Genomic DNA, 21,034 nt, shown 5'->3' with positions numbered 1-21,034 from the left:
AGAAAGAAATAACGAGAAAAGAAGAAAAAAGAAAGAAAGAAAGAAAGAAAGAAAGAAAGAAAGAATACAACCCGCATACCCCCAAAAAAGCCCTAGCCATGTGTCTCTGTAAATAAACTGAAGATGCAGGGAGAAAGATGGGGAGGTATAGGGAGAGGACAGACCAAAGTGTCAGTGGCAACTACAACTTGAAGGGGAAATTTAACATTTTACTTTATGTACTCCTATTTTGCTTCCATTTTTATAATAACCACGTATTATTTGTGTGTGTGTGTGTGTGTGTGTGTGTGTGTGTGTGTGTGTGTGTTTGGTTTTTGTTTTTTTTGTTTTTTTTTCTTGAGACAGAGTCTTGCTCTGTCGCCCAGGCTGGAGTGCAGTGGTTCGATCTTGGCTCACTGCAACCTCCACCTCCTGGGTTCAGGCAATTCTCCTGCCTCAGCCTCTCGAGTAGCTGGGATCACAGGTGCGCACCACCACACTCGGCTAATTTTTGTATTTTTAGTAGAGCTGGGGTTTCACCATGTTGGCCAGGCTGGTCTCGAACTCTTGATCTCAGGTGATCCACTCACCTTGGCCTTCCAAAGTGCTGGAATTACAGGTGTGAACCACTGCACCTGGCAGCATGTATTACTTTTGAATAATAATTTTTAAAAGCCATAAAGTGCCAACTTGGTAATATCAAACTTACAATGCATTACCTATTTTCCCTTCTTTATTGTGGAGAAATATACATAACAGAAAACTGACCATCTTAAGCTTCTTTTAAGTGTATAATTCAGTGGCACTAAGTACATTTGCACCATCATGCAACCATCACCACCATCTGTCTCTAGAATCTTTTCATCATTCCAAACTGAAACTCGGTACTACACATGCATTTTAACCTAGCATTTCCATTCCTAAGGATATACGCTACAGATACACTTCCAAAGGTTGCCAAGGGACCAACACAGCATTGCGTATACAAACTAATAGCTGAAATGTAATTTAAGGGTTCATACATAGGCTGGGCATGATGGCTCACACCTGTAATCCCAGCACTTTGGGAGGCTGGGGCAGGGGGATCACCTGAGGTCAGGAGTTTGAGACCAGCCTGGCCAACATGGTGAAACCACATCTCTACTAAAAATACAAAAATTAGCTGGGTGTGATGGTGGGCACCTGTAATCCCAGCTACTTGGAAGGCTGAGGCAGGAGAATTCCTTGAACCCAGGTGGTGGAGGTTGCGGTGAACCAAGATCATGCCACTGGATTCCAGCCTGGGTGACAGAGCAAGACTCAGTCTCAAAAAAAAAAAAAAAAAAAAAAGGTTCATACATAGAGAACTGGCTACATACAAGATGAAAAATTAATTGAGGAAGGCTACCCAGATGTGAAAAAGAAGGTGCTGTTGGTAACATCTTTCTGGGGGGGCCTGGGGGAGGGGGACCCACAGAATTTAGCCTCCAGGGGAACTGTAAGCACACACTCCTCAGGGAACATCACCAAGGTATACGATCAGAAAAAAGGGCACATAAGTTATAGTATGTGCTCACTTTTGCAAACGTAAGCAAGCGCTTTATATACGTGTAAAATAAAACTAGAAGAATGCAGACTAGATCGCTAACAGTTATCTTTGGGGAAGAGAATTAGGAGTATTTTGCAAACTGCAAACTACAAGTCAAACCCTGTTGGTGGTTATTTTTAAGAATTAAACATGGCCGGGTGCGGTGGCTCAAGCCTGTAATCCCAGAACTTTGGGAGGCTAAGGGGGGTGGATCACCTGAGGCCAGAAGTTTGAGACCATCTTGGCCTACATGGTGAAACCCCATCTCTACAAAAATACAAAAATTAGCCAGGCATGGTGGTGGGCGCCTGTAATCCCAGCTACTCGGGAGGCTGAGGCACAAGAATGGCTTGAACCCAGGAGGCGGAGGTTGTAGTGAGATCACACCATTGCACTCCAGCCTGGGTGATAGAGTGAGACCCTGTCTCAAAAAAAATAAAAAAATAAAAAATAAAAGAACTAAAATTGAACAGGACAAAATAGAAAACCCTGTTTTGTAAAACTTTTGTTGCAATATATCCTGTGTGTATACATGTGCTTCTTGGGCTGCAATATGAAATGTATTTTTTACCATAGGTCATAGGAAAGAAAAAAAAAGGAAAAACATTGGATTGTTCATCTGAAGTGAGACGGAGTTTATTTGTACTATATATGCTTTTGTCCTGTCAAGGATTTTCCGTCAGGTTTTCTCAATCTTTAGAACCTGTTCAATTAAAAAACAATTTTTAAAATATAATTTAAAAATCTAAAGATTAATAGAAAAGAAAATGTCAGTGTGTTTCAACTGGGGAACAAGGAGACGGCGTTTTGTCCAGGTTTGAGTGGGAACTTACAATGAGAGCAGTGTCCCCACCACAGGGGGGCAGAGTCAAGAGTCCCTCACACGGGCCGGGTGCAGTGCCTCACGCCTGTCATCCCAGCACTTTGGGAGGCCAACGCAGGTAGATGACCTGAGGTCAGGAGTTTGAAACCAGCCTGGCCAACATGGCGAAACCCCGTCTCTACTAAAAATACAAAAAACTAGCTGGGCGTGGTGGTGGGAGCCTGTAATCCCAGCTACTTGGGAGGCTGAGGCAGGAGAATCCCTTGAACCCGGGAGGCAGAGGTTGCAGTGAGCCAAGATCTACCACTGCACTCCAGCCTGGGCAACAAGAACAAGACTATCTCAAAGAAAAAAAAAAAAAAAGTCCCTTCCACACAACCTCCAAGGACTCTTCTCTGCTCTAGTGGTGGTAGGAACCCCTTGTTCATCAGTTAAGGCAGGTGGGTCAGGGGCCAGGAAGGAGAGAGGAAGGAGGAGCAAGGGGAGAGGCAGGAGGGTGGCAGGAAGGCTGGAGGAAGACAGAGAGCAACAGAGAGAAGGGGGGGCTGGAGGGAGAGGGGAGAGAACAGCGGAGGGAGGCTGGAGGGGGCTAGAAGGAGATGGGGAGAGGGAAGGGAAGGGAGGCTGGAGGGAGATGGGTAGGAGGAGGGAGACGGGGGCTGGAGGGAGATGGGGAGGAGGAGGGAGATGGGGAGGAGGAGTTCGAGGGGGAGGAGGAGGGAGGGGGGAGGAAGAGGGAGACAGGGACTGAGTGAGATGGGAGAGAGATGGGGAGGGGGAAAGGGGCTAGAGGGAGATGCAGGGAGAGGGGCTGGAGGGAGATAGGGAGGAGGAGGGGAGAGGGGCCTGAGTGAGATGGGGAGGGAGATGGGGAAGCAGAGGGAAAAGGGGCCGACAGAGACAGGGAGAAGAGCCGGATGGGGATGGGAAGAGAGAGAAAGGGATGAGGAGAGGGTGAGGAGGAGGGGAGGGGCTGGGCTGGAGTTCTCAGGGGCAGGGCACCCACCTGAGTGGATTGTGAGCATGCAGTTTGAGGTAATGCTCCCGCCGGAAGAACTTCTTGCACACCTGGCACTTGAACCTGCCCCCACTGCCGTGGGTGGGCAGATGACGCCGCAGGTAGCGTTCACAAGGAAACACCTGGCAGAGAAGAGGGGCCTTCAGGTCTGACTCACCGGGCCCCCCCTCCCCTGGCCATCTTCTGAGCTCAAAGATCCCTTGTTTCCAGCCCCTATAGAGACACCTTCCTTTCTGGCTACCTGGGACCAGGACTCAGAATGTCAGACTCAGCCCTTAGAACTTCATGGCTCCCCACAAGCCTGGACAAAACATGCCTGCCCTGAGCTTTTGCCCAGATGTTCTTCCCACCCAGAGGGCCTTTCTCTCTTTACTGACAAACTCTTACACATCCTTCAAGACCCAACTCAGGTGTCACTGCTTCTGTCAAGCCTTCCCTAGCTCCCTGGTGCTATGCCTGGCAAAGTCAATTCTGCCTTTGAATGTCCACCCACACTTTTAAGTCAGCATTTAACCCACTGAATGACAGCCCTTTGCTTACAGGAGCTCCAAGTGGGCAGAGAGGGGATTTCATTCCCCAGCACAGAGTCTGGGTCAAATGACTGACAAGTAAAAGAATTAATGGAAAATGAGCAAATTACTAAAGAAATCAATGGAAAGGTAATTTTTTACTTTTATTTATTTTATTTTATTTTATTTGAGATGGAGTTTCGCTCTTGTTGCCCAGGCTAGAGTGCAATGGTGCGATCTCGGCTCACTGCAACCTCTACCTCCCAGGTTTAAGCGATTCTCCTGCCTCAGCCTCCCAAGTAGCTAGGATTACAGGAGCCAGCCATCACTCCCAGCTAATTTTTATTTTTAATAGAGATGAGGTTTCTCCATGTTGGTTAGGCTAGTCTCGGACTCCTGACCTCAGGTGATCCACCCACCTCAGCCTCCCAAAGTGCTGGGATTACAGGCGGCCAACACACACCCAGCTAATTTTTGTACGAAAGTAATTTTTTTAAAGCCAGAAAACACAGAAGTGAAAATCTCTTTCCAATCCAGGCAAAGGAAGGGCATGTATTCACACATTTATTCATTTTGGTGGAGGGGCACAGACCCAGCTGCCCCACTGCTTCTTAGCCCCATCATTTCCTAGCTAGGTGGCCTTTCTGCCTTGGTTTTCCCTCCTGTAAAGGGAGATAGTAGTAGTACACCTATCTCCTAGTAAATTCCGGTAAAATGCTCAGAACAGCATCTGGCGTGTGGTTCTTACTCAATTCATAGTATCTTTTACTTGGACCACAACTTCTTTTTTTTTTTTTTTTTTTTTTCTTTTTTTTTTTTTTTGAGGCAGAGTCTCGCTCTGTTGCCCGGTCTGGAGTGCAGTGGCCGGATCTCAGCTCACTGCAAGCTCCGCCTCCCGGGTTTACACTATTCTCCTGCCTCAGCCTCCCGAGTAGCTGGGACTACAGGCGCCCGCCACCTCGCCCGGCTAGTTTTTTTTTTTGTATTTTTAGTAAAGACGGGGTTTCACCGTGTTAGCCAGGATGGTCTCGATCTCCTGACCTCATGATCCGCCCATCTCGGCCTCCCAAAGTGCTGGGATTACAGGCTTGAGCCACCGCGCCCGGCTTGGACCACAACTTCTAAAGCTTAAAATTAGGCTAGATAATTAGAAACATCTAGAATGAGGCCAAAGTGAAACCAGGGCTGTCCTGGAAAATCTGCCACATATGATTGTAAGAAAATGAGTAGAGTGGGGCCGGGCGCGGTGGCTCACACCTGTAATCCCAGCACTTTGGGAGGCTGAGGCAGGTGGATCACAGGGTCAGGCGATTGAGACCATCCTGGCTAACACAGTGAAACCCCGTCTCTACTAAAAATACAAAAAATTAGCTGGGTGTGGTGGCGGGCGCCTGTAGTCCCAGCTACTCGGGGAGGCTGAGGCAGGAAAATGGCGTGAACCCGGGAGGCGGAGGCGGAGCTTGCAGTGAGATCGCACCACTGCACTCCAGCCTGGGAGACAGAGCGAGACTCCGCCTCAAAAAAAAAAAAGGAAAATGAGTAGAGTGAAGAAGCAAGTTAAACACACCAGGGAGACGTAATCAGCAAAATCCAGACTGCAGGGAACACCGCTGGACCAAATGGCCCAGTTTCTTCAACACATAAATTCAAAGGAAAGAAAATAGGGAGCAGTGGTGGGGGGCGGGGGGGCTGTAGATTAAGAGAGACTTTTCTTGTATCAATCAATTGCAATCCATGGAACTGATTCAAATAAACTTTACAAAATGATGAAGCTTTGAGACAACTAGAAATTGGAGCACTTCCTGGATGTTTGATGTTATTAGGAACAGGCTTTAGTGAGGCTTCCAGAGTCACTGGAAAGAATCCAGGCTGGGCATGGTGGCTCATACCCATAATCCCAGCACTCTGGGAGTCTGAGGTGGGAGGATCACTTGAGGCCAAGAGTTTGAGACCAGCCTGGGCAACATAGTGAGCCCCATCTCTACAAAAAATTTAGGCTGGGTGCAGTGGCTCATGCCTGTAATCCCAGCACTTTGGGAGGTCAAGGTAGACAGGTCCCTGAAGCCCAGGAGTTTGAGACCAGCCTGGGCAACATGGTGAAACCCCATCTCTACAAAAAATACAAAAATTAGCTGGGCATGGTGGCACATGCCTATAGTCCCAGCTACTCAGGAGGCTGAGCCCAGGAGGTTGAGACTGCAGTGAGCCATGATCAAACCACTGCACACTAGCCTGGTGACAGAATAAGACTCTGTCTCAAAAAAAAAAATTAAAAAGAAGAGCCAATTGTAATAAGGATAATCTTACATCAGGAAGCTGGGAGGCTGCTGCTCAGACACTAGGCCTGGGACCAGGACAGCCTGCCCTGCCTGGCTCCAGCAGCAGCCCCGACACGGCCACATCTGGAATGTGATGGATGAGATGGCCAGACAGAGACACTGTGTCATCTGTGGAGCAGCCCCTGAGCCCTGCCTGTGTGTCCTATGGTGAGAGAGGAGAAGGAAAGGGTGAGGTGTGCACCCCACCCCACCACCTCCTTGCCCCTATTATGGCGTGGGTCCCCAGAAAAGAGGACAGTGGCACCCACCTTCTGGCAGTGTGGGCAGGGGAAGTTGTGAGTGGCGGTCTGCAGGTGGTGCTCCAGGGCCTCGGGAGTGGAGTATTTGTTGACACATTTGACACACCTAAGTGGAAGGAGCAGGAGAGGTGAGGGAGGAAACATAGCAGGCATAGGAAGCAGCCCACGGCCACCCCAGGGCCAACGTTAGGAGGCAACATCCTCCAGTTAATTCATTCCAAATCCATCCATTCTTCTCAATTGCCACTGCCCGTCCTCATCTGAGCGTCATCGTCTCTTGCTCGGACTTGTGCAGCAGCCTCCTCACTGGCCACCCTCTCCCTGCCTTGCCTCCTGTAGTCCATTCTCCACAGGGCGGTCAGGGGCACCTTTAAAAATGAAACTCAGGCTGAGCACAGTGGCTCACACCTGCAATCCCAATGCTTTGGGAGACCAAGGCGAGAGGATCGTTTGAGCCTAGGAGTTCAAGATCAGCCTGGGCAACATGGCAAGACCCCTATCCCTATAAAAATTTAAAAATTAGCTAGATGTGGTGGCTTCCCAGCTACTCAAGAGGCTAGGGCAGGAGGATCACTTAAGCCCAGGGGTTTGAGGTTACAGTGAGCCATGATTATGCCACTATACTCCAGCCTGGGTAATAGAAAGAGAACCTGTCTCTATTTAAAAAAGAAGAAAAAAAAAAAAAAGGCCTGGTGTGGTGGCTCATACCTGTAATCCCAGTACTTTGGGAGGCTGAGGGAGGCGGATCACCCGAAGTCAGAAGTTTGAGACCAGCCTGGCCAACATGATGAAACCCCGTCTCTCTACTAAAAATACAAAAATTAGCCAGGCATGGTAGCATGGACCTGTAATCCCAGCTACTCAGGAGACTGAGGCAGGAGAATCACTTAAACCCAGGAGGCAGAGGTTGCAGTGAGCCTTGATCGCACCACTGCACTCCAGCCTGGGTGGCAGAGTGAGACTGTGTCTCAAAACAAAAAACAAAAAAGTAAGTCAGACTGTGCCACACCATTGCTTAACCCACCTCTCACCTTAGCCTACAAGACCCTGTGGTCTGACCCACTCCCACCTCTCAGACCTCATCCTTCTCCTCTCTCCACCTCACTCACTCTGCTCTGGCCACCCTGGCCTCCTTGACCTACCTTGAACACACCAGGCTCATTCCTACCTCAGGGCCTTGGCACTGGCTGTTCCTGTTCCCTGGAACACTCTTCCCCAAGTCTTCCCCAGGCAGTGCCTTCTCATCCTTCATGTCTCAGCTCAAATGTCACCTCCCCAAAAAGACCCTCCTGGCCACCGTCTCAAGCTGCCCCCCACCATGCACCCTCAGCCACTCCCTATTACGTCACTCAGTTTTATTTTCTTCTTACCACTTCTTACCTGGAATTATTTATTATTGGCTTACTTGGTTATTATCTGTCTCCTCCACTAGCAAGTGGTCCCTGTTCCAGGTACCACATCTTGCCCATTCACAAGCTGCTCCCAGCACCAGTGAGAACTTGTTGCGTGAAAGAGTCAGACAGACAGGGATCCAAGCCCAGAGCCTTCCCATTTCTGACCCTCTGGGCCTCCTCATTCAAAAAATGGGGTGTGAGTCCCAAACAGAGCTGCCTGTCACTCATTCTTACGACTGTCACATTGCTGGGTGCAGTGGCTCACACCTGTAATCCCAGCACTTTGGGAGGCCGAGGTGGGCGGATCACCTGAGGTCAGGAGTTCAAGAACAGCCTGGCCAATATGGTGAAACCCTATCTCTACTAAAAATACAAACATTAGCCAGGCGTGGTGGCACCTGCCTGTAACCCCAGCTAGAATAGAATGACTGTTATGTAGAGTGGAAGTGGGAGGGAGATGTTTAGATGGGGCCTGTGGGAAAAAGTGGGGCCAAGGCATGAAGGGCCGCGTAGAAATCACAAGAGCTTTGAGAAGTTGGCAGAGGAGTTAGAACTCAAGAAATGGGGTGTAGGGTAACTTGCCTCCAAGACTCTGGGAAATGGGGCAAGAGAGGCAGGGAAGCCAGGCAAAGCTTTGGCCAGCCAAGGGGCAGAGATTTCTGGCAGTGATGACTTATTCCCATTTGCACTCGAGAAATTTTCTTTGGCTCTTGCCCTTCCGATTTGTGGGTTATCTGTGAGTTCCTGTGGCTGTGTGACTCTGGAGTGAGATGCCAAGTAAAGGGAAGGAAGCACCTGCTCTGTGCCAAGCTTTGCCCTTAGTGACATGAATCCCTGCAGTCCTGGGAGGAAGGTGGTATTCTCCCCATTTTGAAGATGAAGACACTGAGGTTCAAAGAGAAGTGACCTGCCTACCAGAGTAACAACATCAGCAGAGTTTAGATTCGAACCCTAGTGTGAGATCTTGGAAGCCTCACAGCCCTGGTCTTGGAGTTTGCAGGTTGAAGGTTAAGCCCAGTGCTGATGACCCTGTGCAGTCCCCTTGTAGGGTCATAGTGCCAGTGGCTCTTTGTAGACATTGGAGCTGTTGTCCTGTTCCAAAAGTAAGGTCCAGTGAGCCAGGCCCCCATCTGGATGGCCTGAAGGTGGAATGGTATCATGGGTAATGGTAAGGGTTCTGGAGCCATTGCCCTGTGCTTAAATCCTGTCTTGACTGCAAATCCAGTAGATGACCTTGGGCAAGGTATTCAGCCACTCTGAGCCTTGGTTTTCTCCTCAGTGAAATGGGATTATTTATAAGGATCAAGTAAGACAAGGCTGAGGCTCTTAGAAGTAAGACAAGGCTGAGGCTCTTAGAAATGGTACCTGGAACATAGTAGGCACTCAATAAATGTTATTGCTGCAATTATTATTATTCGTGTTATTTAAGTAGAGGTTTGGCTGCATGCAGTAGAGACCTAAAATAACAGTGGCTCATATACCATGAGAGTTGCTTCTATCTCATAGTGACATTTGAGTGGCTGTGGTGGCTTTATCATATTTTTAGAGGTCCAAGCCCTGTCATTCTGGCTTCTGTTCCCTGTCAGCCACATTGCCTTGGCCTGCCTATGTCTACTTTCCCCAAATCTCTCAAATGAATTTTAGTTATGTCACTGTATGTTTACTATATGTTTAATATTTTCTTTTAAAAAATAAGATTTGGCCGGGTGTGGTGGCTCACTCTTGTAATCCCAGCATTTTGGGAGGCCAAGGAGGGCGGATCACTTGAGGTCAGCAGTTCGAGACCAGCCTGGCCAACATGGTGAAACCCTGTCTCTACTAAAAATAAAAAAAAAAAAAGGCCGGGCGTGGTGGCTCAAGCCTGTAATCCCAGCACTTTGGGAGGCCGAGACGGGTGGATCACGAGGTCAGGAGATAGAGACCATCCTGCGTAACACGGTGAAACCCTGTCTCTACTAAAAACTACAAAAAAAACTAGCCAGGCGAGGTGGCGGGCGCCTGTAGTCCCAGCTACTCCGGAGGCTGAGGCAGGAGAATGGCGTAAACCTGGGAGGCGGAGCTTGCAGTGAGCTGAGATCTGGCCACTGCACTCCAGCCTGGGCAACACAGCGAGACTCTGTCTCAAAAAAAAAAAATAATAATAAACAAAAAAAATTAGCCGGATGTGCTGTGACACACTCCTGTAGTCCCAGCTACTCCATAGGCTGAGGCAGGAGAATCGCTTGAACCCGGGAGGTGGAGGTTGCAGTGAGCCAAGATCGTGCCACTGCACTTGCACTCCAGCCTGGGTGACAGAGAGAAATTCCGTCTCAAAAAAGAAAAAAAAAATAAAAAGAAGATTTATTGATTTTTCCCCCAGTTGCAAAAGTCAATGTTCAATGCAAATGTTCAATGCAGAGAAAAGAATTTTGTAAAAACCCATGCAAAAACAAAAAAACAAAACTGTCACCCAGGGATTGCCACTGCACCGTTAACCTCTTGGTAGATATCCTTTGGTATATGTGTGTAATATATATGTGTGTAATATATACATTTACAGATATGGATACGGATATAAATATCACAGACTATATTTGAGTCAGGTGATCCCAAATATAGTCACTGAATTTGGTGAAAATTCATCACACTGTCTTCCTGTAGCGCAATGTCCAACAAACAGACTGATTTAATGGGATCACTGTACATATAGTTTTATCACTTAAAACTTTTTCACTTAAAACAGTAATTATAGCTGGGCACGGTGGCTTATGCCTTTAATCCTAGCACCATGGGAGGCCAAGGCAGGCAGATCACTTGAGGCCAGGAGTTCAAAACCAGCCTGAGCAACATGGTGAAACCTTGCCTGTATAAAAAATACAAAAATTAGCCAGGCATGGTGGCATGTGCCTGTAGTCCCAGTTACTTGGGAGCCTGAACTGGATTGTTTGAGCCCAGGAGTTCAAGGCTGTAGTGAGCCATGATCATGCCACTGCACTAGTGAGACCCTGTCTCTGGGAAAAACAAAAACACCAGTTATATGGACTGTCTTTGCATTTCAGCAACAATAGACCTGCCAAATTCTTTTTTTTTTTTTTTGAGACAGTCTCGCTCTGTCGCCCAGGCTGGAGTGCAGTGGCCGGATCTCAGTTCACTACAAGCCCCGCCTCCCGGTTTTACGCCATTCTCCTGCCTCAGCCTCCCGAGTAGCTGGGACTACGCCCGCCACCTCGCCTGGCTAGTTTTTTGTATTTTTTAGTAGAGACGGGGTTTCACCGTATTAGCCAGGATGGTCTCGATCTCCTGACCTCATGATCCGCCCGTCTCGGCCTCCCAAAGTGCTGGGATTACAGGCTTGAGCCACCGCGCCGTACTGGGATTACAGGCTTGAGCCACCGCGCCCCGGCCCTGCCACATTCTTTAAACAGTTACTTAGTATTCCATTGTGCATGGATGTTCTGTGATTTACTTACGTCATCTCCCATTGTTGGTTAGTGAGGTTATATTCAGTTTGTCATTAGTATAACAAAGATACAGGGAACAACTTCGGAAGTACATCTTTGCTCTTTTATAAGTTCCTAGAAGTGATTTTGCAGGTCAGAGTTCAAAGGTTTTTTTGTTTTGCTTTGGTTTGGTTTTTTTTTTTTTTTTTTTTTGAGACGGAGTCTCGGTCTGTTGCCTAGGCTGGAGTACAGTGGCGCGATCTTGGCTCACTGCAACCTCCACTTCCCAGGTTCAAGCGATTGTCCTCCCTCAGCCTTTCTAATAGCTGGGACTACAAGCGCCTGCCACCATGCCCAGCTAATTTTTTGTATTTTTAGTAGACAGGGTTTCACCGTGTTAGCCAGGATGGTCTTGATCTCCTGACCTTGTGATCCACCCGCCTTGGTCTCCCAAAGTGCTAGGATTACAGGTGTGAGCCACTGTACCTGGCCTTTTTTTTTTTTTTAAGATTAATTATGTACTTCAAAAACTAATTATGTGTATACAGTACAATATTTTAAAACTATCATAGGGCATAGAGTGAATAGGAATTCTCCATCCACTGTGACCCACTTCCCCATATCACAGACAATCATGTTCAAAAAATGTTCTTTTTAAACCTTTTATTTTGTCATAATTTGATTATGGATTGATTGATTTTTGAGACAGGATCTTGCTGTCTCACCCAGGCTGGAGTACAGTAGCACAATCATGGTTCACTGTAGTCTTGACCTCCCTGGCTCAAACAATCCGTCCCCCTCAGCCTCCTGAGTAGCTGGGACTACAGGTGTGTGCCACCACTGCCAGCTAATTTTGGTATTTTTTGTAGCGACAGGGTCTTGCTATATTGCCCAGGCTGGCATAGAACTCCAAGGCTCAAGCAATCCACTCTTCTCAGCCTCCCAAAGTACTAGGATTACAGGCACGAGCCACCATGCCTGGCCTTCAATATATGTGTTTTAAAGCTGTCCTTTGTTTCATGAATTTAACTTATGTATTTATTTTAATTTTAATATAATTAATTAATTTTTTGTTTAGAGACAAGGTCTCACTGTGTCACCAAGACTGGAATGCAGTGGCATAATCATGGCTCACTGCAGCCTTGACCCTTGACCTCCCCAGGTTCAGGTGATTCTCCCACCTCAGCCTGCTGGGTAGCTGGGACTACAAGTGTACACCACCATGCCCATCTAATTTTTTAAAAACTTTTTTTGTAGAAACGGGGTTTCGCCATGTTGCCCAGGCTTGTCTCAAACTCCTGGGCTCAAATGATCCTCCTGCCTTGGCCTCTCAAAGTGCTGGGATTACAGGCATGAACCACTGTACCTGGCCTTTTTTTTTTTTTTTTTTTTTTTTTTTTTTTTTTTGAGATAGTGTCTCACTCTGTCACCCAGGCTAGAGTGCAGTGGCGTGATCACAGCTCACTGCAGCCTTCGCCTCCTGGGCTCAAGCAATCCCCCACCTCAGCCTCCCGAGTAGCTGGGATCACAGGTGCCGTGCCACCAGGCCTGGCTAATTTTTTATTTTTTATAAAGAGGGGGTTTCACCATATTGACCAGACCAGAACTCCTGGGCTCAAGCGATCCACCTGCCTTGTTCTCCTAAAGGTCTGGGATTATAGGCATGAGCCACACACCTGGCCAATTTTTATTTTTTATTTTTTTTTATTTCTTATTTTTTGAGACGGAGTCTCGCTCTGTCGCCCGGGCTGGAGTGCAGTGGCCGGATCTCAGCTCACTGCAAGCTCCGCCTCCTGGGTTTACGCCCTTCTCCTGCCTCAGCCTCCCGAGTAGCTGGGACTACAGGTGCCAGCCACCTCGCCCGGCTAGCTTTTTGTATTTTTTAGTAGAGACGGGGTTTCCCCGTGTTAGCCAGGATGGTCTCGAACTCCTGACCTCGTGATCCGCCCATCTCGGCCTCCCAAAGTGCTGGGATTACAGGCTTGAGCCACCGCGCCCGGCCCAATTTTTATTTTTTTTAGAGACAGAGTCTCACTGTGTTGTCCAGGCTAGAGTGCATCAGCTATTCACAGGTGTGGTCCCCTTGCCTCAGCCTTCCCAGTAGCTAGGACTATAGGCAGGCACCACCACTCCTGGCTAAATTTGTTTGTTTGTTTGTTTGTAGAGACAGAGTCTTACTATGTTGCCCAGGCTGGTCTTGAACTCCTGGCCTCAAGTGATCCTCCTGTCTGGCCTTCCTAAAGTGCTGGGATTACAGGCGTGAGCCATCACACCTGACTTGTATTTCCTAAAAACAAGGATAACCTCTTCCATAAGCGCAGTATATTATAGTTACCAAAATCAAGAAGTTAGGCTCCGTGCAGTGGCTCATGCCTATAATCCCAGCACTTTAGAAGGCTGAAGTTGACAAACTGCTTGAGCCCAGAAGTTTGAGACCAACCTAGACTACATGGCAAAACCCCATCTCTACAAAAAAAAAAAAAAAAAAAAAAAAAAGAGCTGTGGCATATGTCTGTGATCTCAGCTGCTCAGGAGCCTGAGGCAGAAGAATTGCTTGCGCCCAGGAGGTACAGGCTGCAGTGAGCTGATCGCACCATTGCACTCCCGCCTGAGGGACAGAGTGAGACCCTATCTCAAAAAAAAAAATTTAAAAAAAATCAGTCCAGGCACAGTGGCTCACGCCTGTAATCCCAACACTTTGGGAGGCTGAGGTGGGCAGATCACCTAAAGTCAGGAGTTCGAGACCAGCCTGGCTAACACGGCGAAACGCCATATCTACTAAAAACACAAAAATTAGCTGGGTATGGTGGCGGGCACCTGTATTCCCAGTTACTTGGGAGGCTGAGGCAGGAGAATCCCTCGAACCTGGGAGATGGAAGTTGCAGTGAGCTGAGACTGGGCCACTGCACTCCAGCCTGGGTGACAGAGTGAGACTCTGTCTCAAAAGAAAAAAAAAAAAAAAAAAAGAAATCAGGAAGTTAATATCAGTACAATTCTATTATCTAATTACAGGCCTTATTCAGAATTTTCCAATTGTTCCAATAACATGCTTTAGAGAAAAAGAAAAAAAAAAAAGGTTTCTTTTGGCCCAGAATCACATGTTGAATCCAGTTATCATGTCTCTCATCTGTCTCATGTCCTGTAAGCTGGGACAGCTCCTCCTTCTGTCTTTGTCTTTCGTGACCTTGCTATTTCTGAAGAGTATAGACAGGGTATTCTGCAGAATGTCTCAGTTCGGGTTTGCCTGATCTAACCCCATGATTAAATTCAGGGCATGCACTTTTGTCAGGAATGTCACAACAAATTCTGTGTTCTCCTCTGTGTGTCATATCAGGAGGCATGTGATGTTCATTTGCTCCATTACTGGTGATGTTACCTTGGATGACTTAATTCAGGCGCTGTTTCTGGCAGGAGATTTTAATTTTCCTGGCTATTGGTAAATTATCTCCCACACAAACCTATGTCTCCCCCAAACCCAGCCCCTGAAGCCTGTGAGATTCTGTCCTTTCCCATCTCACTAGCTAGTTAAGTCTCTGCCCTCCTGGTACCTCGGCTCCCACCCCACCTTCCCTTTCTTGCTACCTGGAGGCATTTAGTATGTGGTTTCTTTCTTTTTCTTTTTTTTTTTTTTTTTTGAGACAAAGCCTCTCTGTGTCACCCAGGCTGAAGTAGTGGCTCACCACAACCTCTGCCTTCCTGGGTTCAAGTGATTCTTGTGCCTCAGCCTCCCGAGTAGCTGGGATTACAGGTGTGAGCCACCACGCCTGGCTAATTTTTGTATTTTTAGTAGAGACGGCATTTCTCCATGTTGGCCAGGTTGGTCTCGAACTCCTGACCTTCAGTGATCCGCCCATGTTGGCCTCCCAAAGTGTTGGGATTACAGGTGTGAGCCACCCGCCTGGCTAGTGTGTGGTTTCAGAGTGCGGTCTGTGGGGCTCCCCTGGGCCCCTCGCAGGTTCAGCCTGCCCAGGGTTTCCCACAGGCAGTACTCTACACAGCCTGTCTTTTTGTTTTTGGTTTGAATTTTTCCCCTACCTGTGACATTCCTCACTGATAACTCATTGTAAATGAGTTTGCTGGCAAATGTTTTCTTTTTTTGTCTGATAATACCCTTTCTGCCTTAGCTGGCACATGTTTTCATGATGGGGAGATGGCGGTGTCTTTTCTCCCTTCAGGGTGGTTTGTGGCCTGAGACTGCTGTTATGAGGACATGTTTATGAGCTGTTTGGCACAGTTGTGTTTTTTGACTCTGTGTTAGGCCGTTCTTGCACTGCTATAAAGAAATACCTGAGGCCGGGCGTGGTGGCTCACGCCTGTAATCCCAGCACTTTGGGAGGCCGAGGCGGGCGGATCACAAGGTCAGGAGATTGAGACCACGGTGAAACCCCATCTCTACTAAAAAAAAAATACAAAAAATTAGCTGGGCACGGTGGCGGGCACCTGTAGTCCCAGCTACTTGGGAGGCTGAGGCAGGAGAATGGCGTGAACCCGGGAGGCGGAGCTTGCAGTGAGCCGAGATCGCCCCGCTGCACTCGAGGCTGGGTGACAGAGCGAGACAACTGGGTAGTTTTTTTTTTTTTTTTTTGAGACGGAGTCTCGCTGTGTCGCCCAGGCTGGAGTGCTGTGGCCGGATCTCAGCTCACTGCAAGCTCCGCCTCCTGGGTTTACGCCATTCTCCTGCCTCAGCCTCCCGAGTAGCTGGGACTACAGGCGCCGCCACCTCGCCCGGCTAGTTTTTTGTAGTTTTTAGTAGAGACGGGGTTTCACCGTGTTAGCCAGGATGGTCTCGATCTTCTGACCTCGTGATCCGCCCGTCTCGGCCTCCCAAAGTGCTGGGATTACAGGCTTGAGCCACCGCGCCCGGCCGTAGTTTTTTTTTTTTTTGAGATGGAGTCTCGCTGTGTCGCCCAGGCTGGAGTGCAGTGGCACAACTCAGCTCACTGCAAGCTCCACCTCTCTGGTTCATGCCATTCTCCTGCCTCAGCCTCCCAAGTAGCTGGGACTATAGGCGCCCGCCACCACACCCGGCTAATTTTTTGTGTTTTTTAGTAGAGACGGGGTTTCACCGTGTTAGCCAGGATGATCTCGATCTCCTGACCTCGTGATCCGCCCGCCTTGGCCTCCCAAAGTGCTGGGATTACAGGCGTGAGCCACCGCGCCCGGCGTAACAGTCATTCTATTAATAAACCACTTGCTATTGTATTTTAAACTTGTGGTTCCTCCTGCTAGGAACACACTCCACCCCATTCATTGTCTACCTGGCAAACTCCTATTCATCCTTCAAAACCCAGTTCAGATGTCACTGCTCCTAGGACAGCTTCTCTAGCCTGCCCCCCACTATGGTACCTCTATACCTTATAAACATATATGATAGCATTTTATCAAGTGACAGGGTGTGTTTGTTTACACACCTGTCACCCTGAGCAGCCCTTGCATTTTAAGCTCAAGGTATTTACTTATCTCTGCACCCAGAAGCTTCACCCAGGAGTTACAGGGGCCTCATTAACAGAATCACCAAATCTCTGCAGGTACAAGTTTGTACAGGGAAGCAAAAACCACTGTAACAGGAAAATATTTGCTAATGAACTGGAAGGAGGCCCCAGACAAACACCACTCCTGGCCTTTTGCTACTATCTACCCCCATGGGCTTTGTGAGGCAGCTGCTCCCAGATGATGCAGGCAAATGCACAGCAAAATGACTGCAGATGGGGGATTTCAGGACATCATCAAAGTGATGTTGCACATCTGCAAATAACACCATCAACAAAGGAGGATCCGGCAAACAGACCAGAAAACAACTGAGGCAGAGAAACTCAACAAGGATGATCAGAGGTCAGTAGCTCCAAAGACTACAGGTGCGTGCCACCACACCTGGCTAATTTTTCTATTTTTGTTGAGACAAGGTCTTGCTATGTTGCCCAGGCTGGTTTCAAACTCCTGGGCTCAAGCCATCCTCCCACCTCAGCCTCCCCGAGTGCTAGGATTACAGGCATGAGCCACCGTACCCGGCTTTAACGTGAAGATCTAAAGATAAAAAGCACGTTGCAAAACTGAGGGAACTTTTCATCATTTCTGCCAAAGGAACCCTCTTCACGACCACAATGGAAGACTGAAGTGATATAAATGATTATCAGAATAAATTACCCCAGATAAAATCCATACTTGATCCATTCCTTGTTCATTCTAAGAATCAGCATACAGGCTGGGCACAGTGGCTCACGTCTGTAAACCTAGCATTTTGGGAGGCTAAGGTGGGAGGATCACTTGAATCCAGGAATTTAAGACCAGCCTGAGCAACATGGCGAAACCCTGTCTCTACAAAAAATACAAAAATTAGCTGTGTGGTGGTGCGTGCCTGTTAGTCCCAGCTACTCAGGTGGCTGAGGTGGGAGGATCACCTGAGCCTGGGGAGGCTGCAGTGAGCTGTGATGGTGCCCCTGGACTCCAACCTGGACAACAGAGCAAAACCCTGTCTCAAAGAAAAAAATCAAATAAAAATAGGAATCAGCATATAGCTTCAACTTTAACCTAGATCTTATAGATTATAAAACAAATGAATATTATTTTTATGATTTTTGCTTTTAAACATGTTACTGTTCATTTTATTTTATTTCATTTTTTTTGAGACGTAGTCTCGCTCTGTCGCCCAGGCTGGAGTGCAGTGGCGCGATCTGGGCTCACTGCAAGCTCCGCCTCCCGGGTTCACGCCATTCTCCTGCCTCAGCCTCCCGAGTAGCTGGGACTACAGGCGCCCGTCACCATGCTCGGCTAATTTTTTGTATTTTTTTTTTTAGTAGAGACGGGGTTTCACCATGTTAGCCAGGATGGTCTCGATCTCCTGACCTCGTGATCCGCCCATCTCGGCCTCCCAAAGGGCTGGGATTACAGGCTTGAGCCACCGCGCCCTGCCAACTGTTCGTTTTAAAATGTATTTTGTTTTTTATTTTGTAGACATGGGGTCTCATTATGTTGTCAGGCTGGTCTCGAACTCCTGGCCTCCTCCTGCCTTGGCCTCCCAAAGTACTGGGGTTACAGATGTGGGCCACCACACCCTGCTCATTCTTTTTTCACTTTGAGAACTGGTGCACCGCTTCGACTGTAAGCTAAATTTTGTAGATTATGAGACAAAATAATACTGTCATAATTGTTTAGTTTGGAATAAAATGCTCAAACCTTTTTCCACTATGAACAAGAAAATATAGGTTCTTCTTTTTAAGGATTTTTTTTGGGAAAAATGTCTGCCAAGACATAAGAATGACATAAGGAGAGCCAGCATCCTTTCTTCCACCAGTGCCAAAGCCCAGAACCCACTCTGCCAGACTGGACCCCAGCCAGGAGCCTCGGTTTCTCCTTTCAAGTATCTCACTGGTCCTGAGAAGTCAGAACCACCAAGGCCACAGGCCCTGGGCTCCCTGCCCACCCAGCCATCCACCCAGGGAGAGGGAAGTGGGAGGGCACATACTTGTAGACGGTGCTGTCCTTCTTGGGGCTGTGCTGTGGCAGGAGGCTGTGGGAGTACTGGTGCACGCCCAGGTCGTACAGCGAGGGGAAGTCCTTGCCACAGAGGTGGCAGCGGTAGCTCAGCTCCTCCTGGTGGCTCTTGATGTGCTCCAGAAATGTGTCAAGCTTTGGGAACGTCTGGGCACAGCTTTTGACCACACACTTGTACACCTTGAGGGAAGACGCTGGGCAGGTGACAGGAGGCAGGAGAGCTTCCTCCACTGCAGCCCCTGGCCTGTGGCATTGGCCTTGGACACTGCTGGTAGATGACTTGACCACTGCTCCCTAGGCTCCCCTGCTGCCACTGGATCGCAGGGTTTTTATTCATTCATTCATTCATTCATTCATTCATTCATTCATTCATTTTTGAGACAGAGTCTCACCCTGTCGCCCAGGCTGGAGTACAGCTGCGCAATCTTGGCTCACTGCAACCTCCACTTCCCAGGTTCAACCAATTCTCCTGCCTCAGCCTCCCCAGTAGCTGGGATTACAGGCACGCACCACCATGCCCAGCTAATTTTTGTATTTGTAGTAGAGACAGGGTTTCACCATGTTGGCCAGGCTGGTCTCGAACTCCTGACCTCAAATGATCCACCCGCCTTGGCCTCCCAAAGTGGTGGGATTACAGGTGTGAGCCACTGGGCCCAGCCCCTGGTTTTACTTTGATTAGAGGGTTCCCTCCTCTCAGCCAGTCATGATGGCCCTACTACCCTTCCCTCAGGTTCTGTGTGGCATGGGTATATTTAGAAAAATTATTCAAGACCTGGATATACAGTGAAAAGATGATAGTGTACCCTTTCAATGTCATACTGGAATAGCGGCTCTCAAACTGATGCAGGCCTCAGAATTACATGTTGCTGAGGGCTGCACTCCCGCCGCCCCCGCCATCCCCCCCACCCCCCACCACCCCCATCACCCTGAGAAATCTGACTCAGCGGGTCTGAATAAGTGCATCACTAATGAGGAATCCTCAGGGGATGCTGGCACTGCCGCCCGGGAAGCTCACTTTGAGAACTGCTGTCTGAGGAGCCCATCTATAGCCTGCCCACAGTCATCTCACTCTACCGGATGTGGCTGCTTCTGACTACTTCCCATTGATTAGGGCTCTACAGTTAAATGTTAATGTGTTAATTTGTAAAAAACTGATCCAATGTCATCGATTTGTGTCAGGTAAAGAAGATAACCCCAAAGGTCACAGGTTTTGTTGTCTTGCAGGACATTAACCAGATTTGTATGTAATTTGGCAATCTGACTTCAGTATCTCTTTTTTTCATTGACAGTTATTAGGCATAGCTATCCGTGTCTCACGGCCTCTGTTGAACAGGCTTTGTCTTCCTTCAGGTTCCCTTGCTAATGAGTTAAGTAAAATTCTGACTCACTTTTGGGTCTCATTTGTATGAGAAGTATGTTTTTAACAACTTGAAAATTACACTTTGATAAATAGTACATAAGTCCTGGTTGCCTACACAATATCATGCACTCCTTCTACCTACAAAGTGAACCCTGATTTGCTCAGAATAGCAACATACCTAGTTAAAACACTTGATCCAGGCTGGGCGCGGTGGCTCGTGCCTGTAATCCTAACACATCGGGAGGTCAAGGCAGGCAGATCAATTGAGCCCAGGAATTCGAGACCAGCCTGGCCAACATGGTGAAACCCCATCTCTACTGAATGCACAAAAATTAGCCAGGTGTAGTGGTGCCTACATGTAATCCCAGCTACTTGAGAGGCTGAGGCAGGAGAATCTCTTGAACCTGGGAGGCAGCGATTGCAGTGAGCTGAGATCAAGCCACTGCACTCCAGCCTGGGTGACAGAGTGAGACCCTAAAAAAACCAAAAACAAGGGTTGGGCGCGGTGGCTCATACCTGTAATCGCAACACACTATGAAGCCAAGGCAGGTGGATCACTTGAGGTAAGGAGTTCGGGACCAGCCTGGCCAACATGGTGAAACCCCATCTCTACTAAAAATACAAAAATTAGCTGGGTGTGGTGGGGAGGCACCTGTAATCCCAGCTACTTGGGAAGCTGAGGCAGGAGAATCGCTTGAATGCAGGAGGTGGAGGTTGCAGTGAGCCGAGATGGTGCCACTGCACTCCAGCCTGGGTGACCAGAGTGAGACTCCATCTCAGAAAAAAAAAAAAAAAAACACTTGATCCTGGTTCCCTTGCATCTAGTGTCAGCCATGTGACTCCTTCCTAACCAATGATATACAATCAGTAGTCTTTAAGGACAGCATCACTTCCAG

At 48.2% G+C, this 21,034-nt stretch overlaps 1 protein-coding gene across 1 annotated transcript in view; it reads right to left on the bottom strand.

Annotated features, from left to right (window-relative positions):
• The window catches only part of ZNF341 (zinc finger protein 341), a 76,023-nt gene that overhangs the window by 18,947 nt on the left and 36,042 nt on the right, over positions 1-21,034 (bottom strand). Inside the window, 2 exon segments of the mRNA XM_030914556.1 lie at positions 6,484-6,580; positions 18,750-18,958. Coding sequence (XP_030770416.1) covers positions 6,484-6,580; positions 18,750-18,958 — 306 coding nt within the window.

Source organism: Rhinopithecus roxellana, chromosome 13 (genome assembly GCF_007565055.1).
Source record: "Rhinopithecus roxellana isolate Shanxi Qingling chromosome 13, ASM756505v1, whole genome shotgun sequence".
Classification (NCBI taxonomy): domain Eukaryota; kingdom Metazoa; phylum Chordata; class Mammalia; order Primates; family Cercopithecidae; genus Rhinopithecus; species Rhinopithecus roxellana.
The sequence above is the reverse complement of the archived record's forward strand: the minus strand, read 5'-3'. Positions and strand labels throughout refer to the sequence as shown.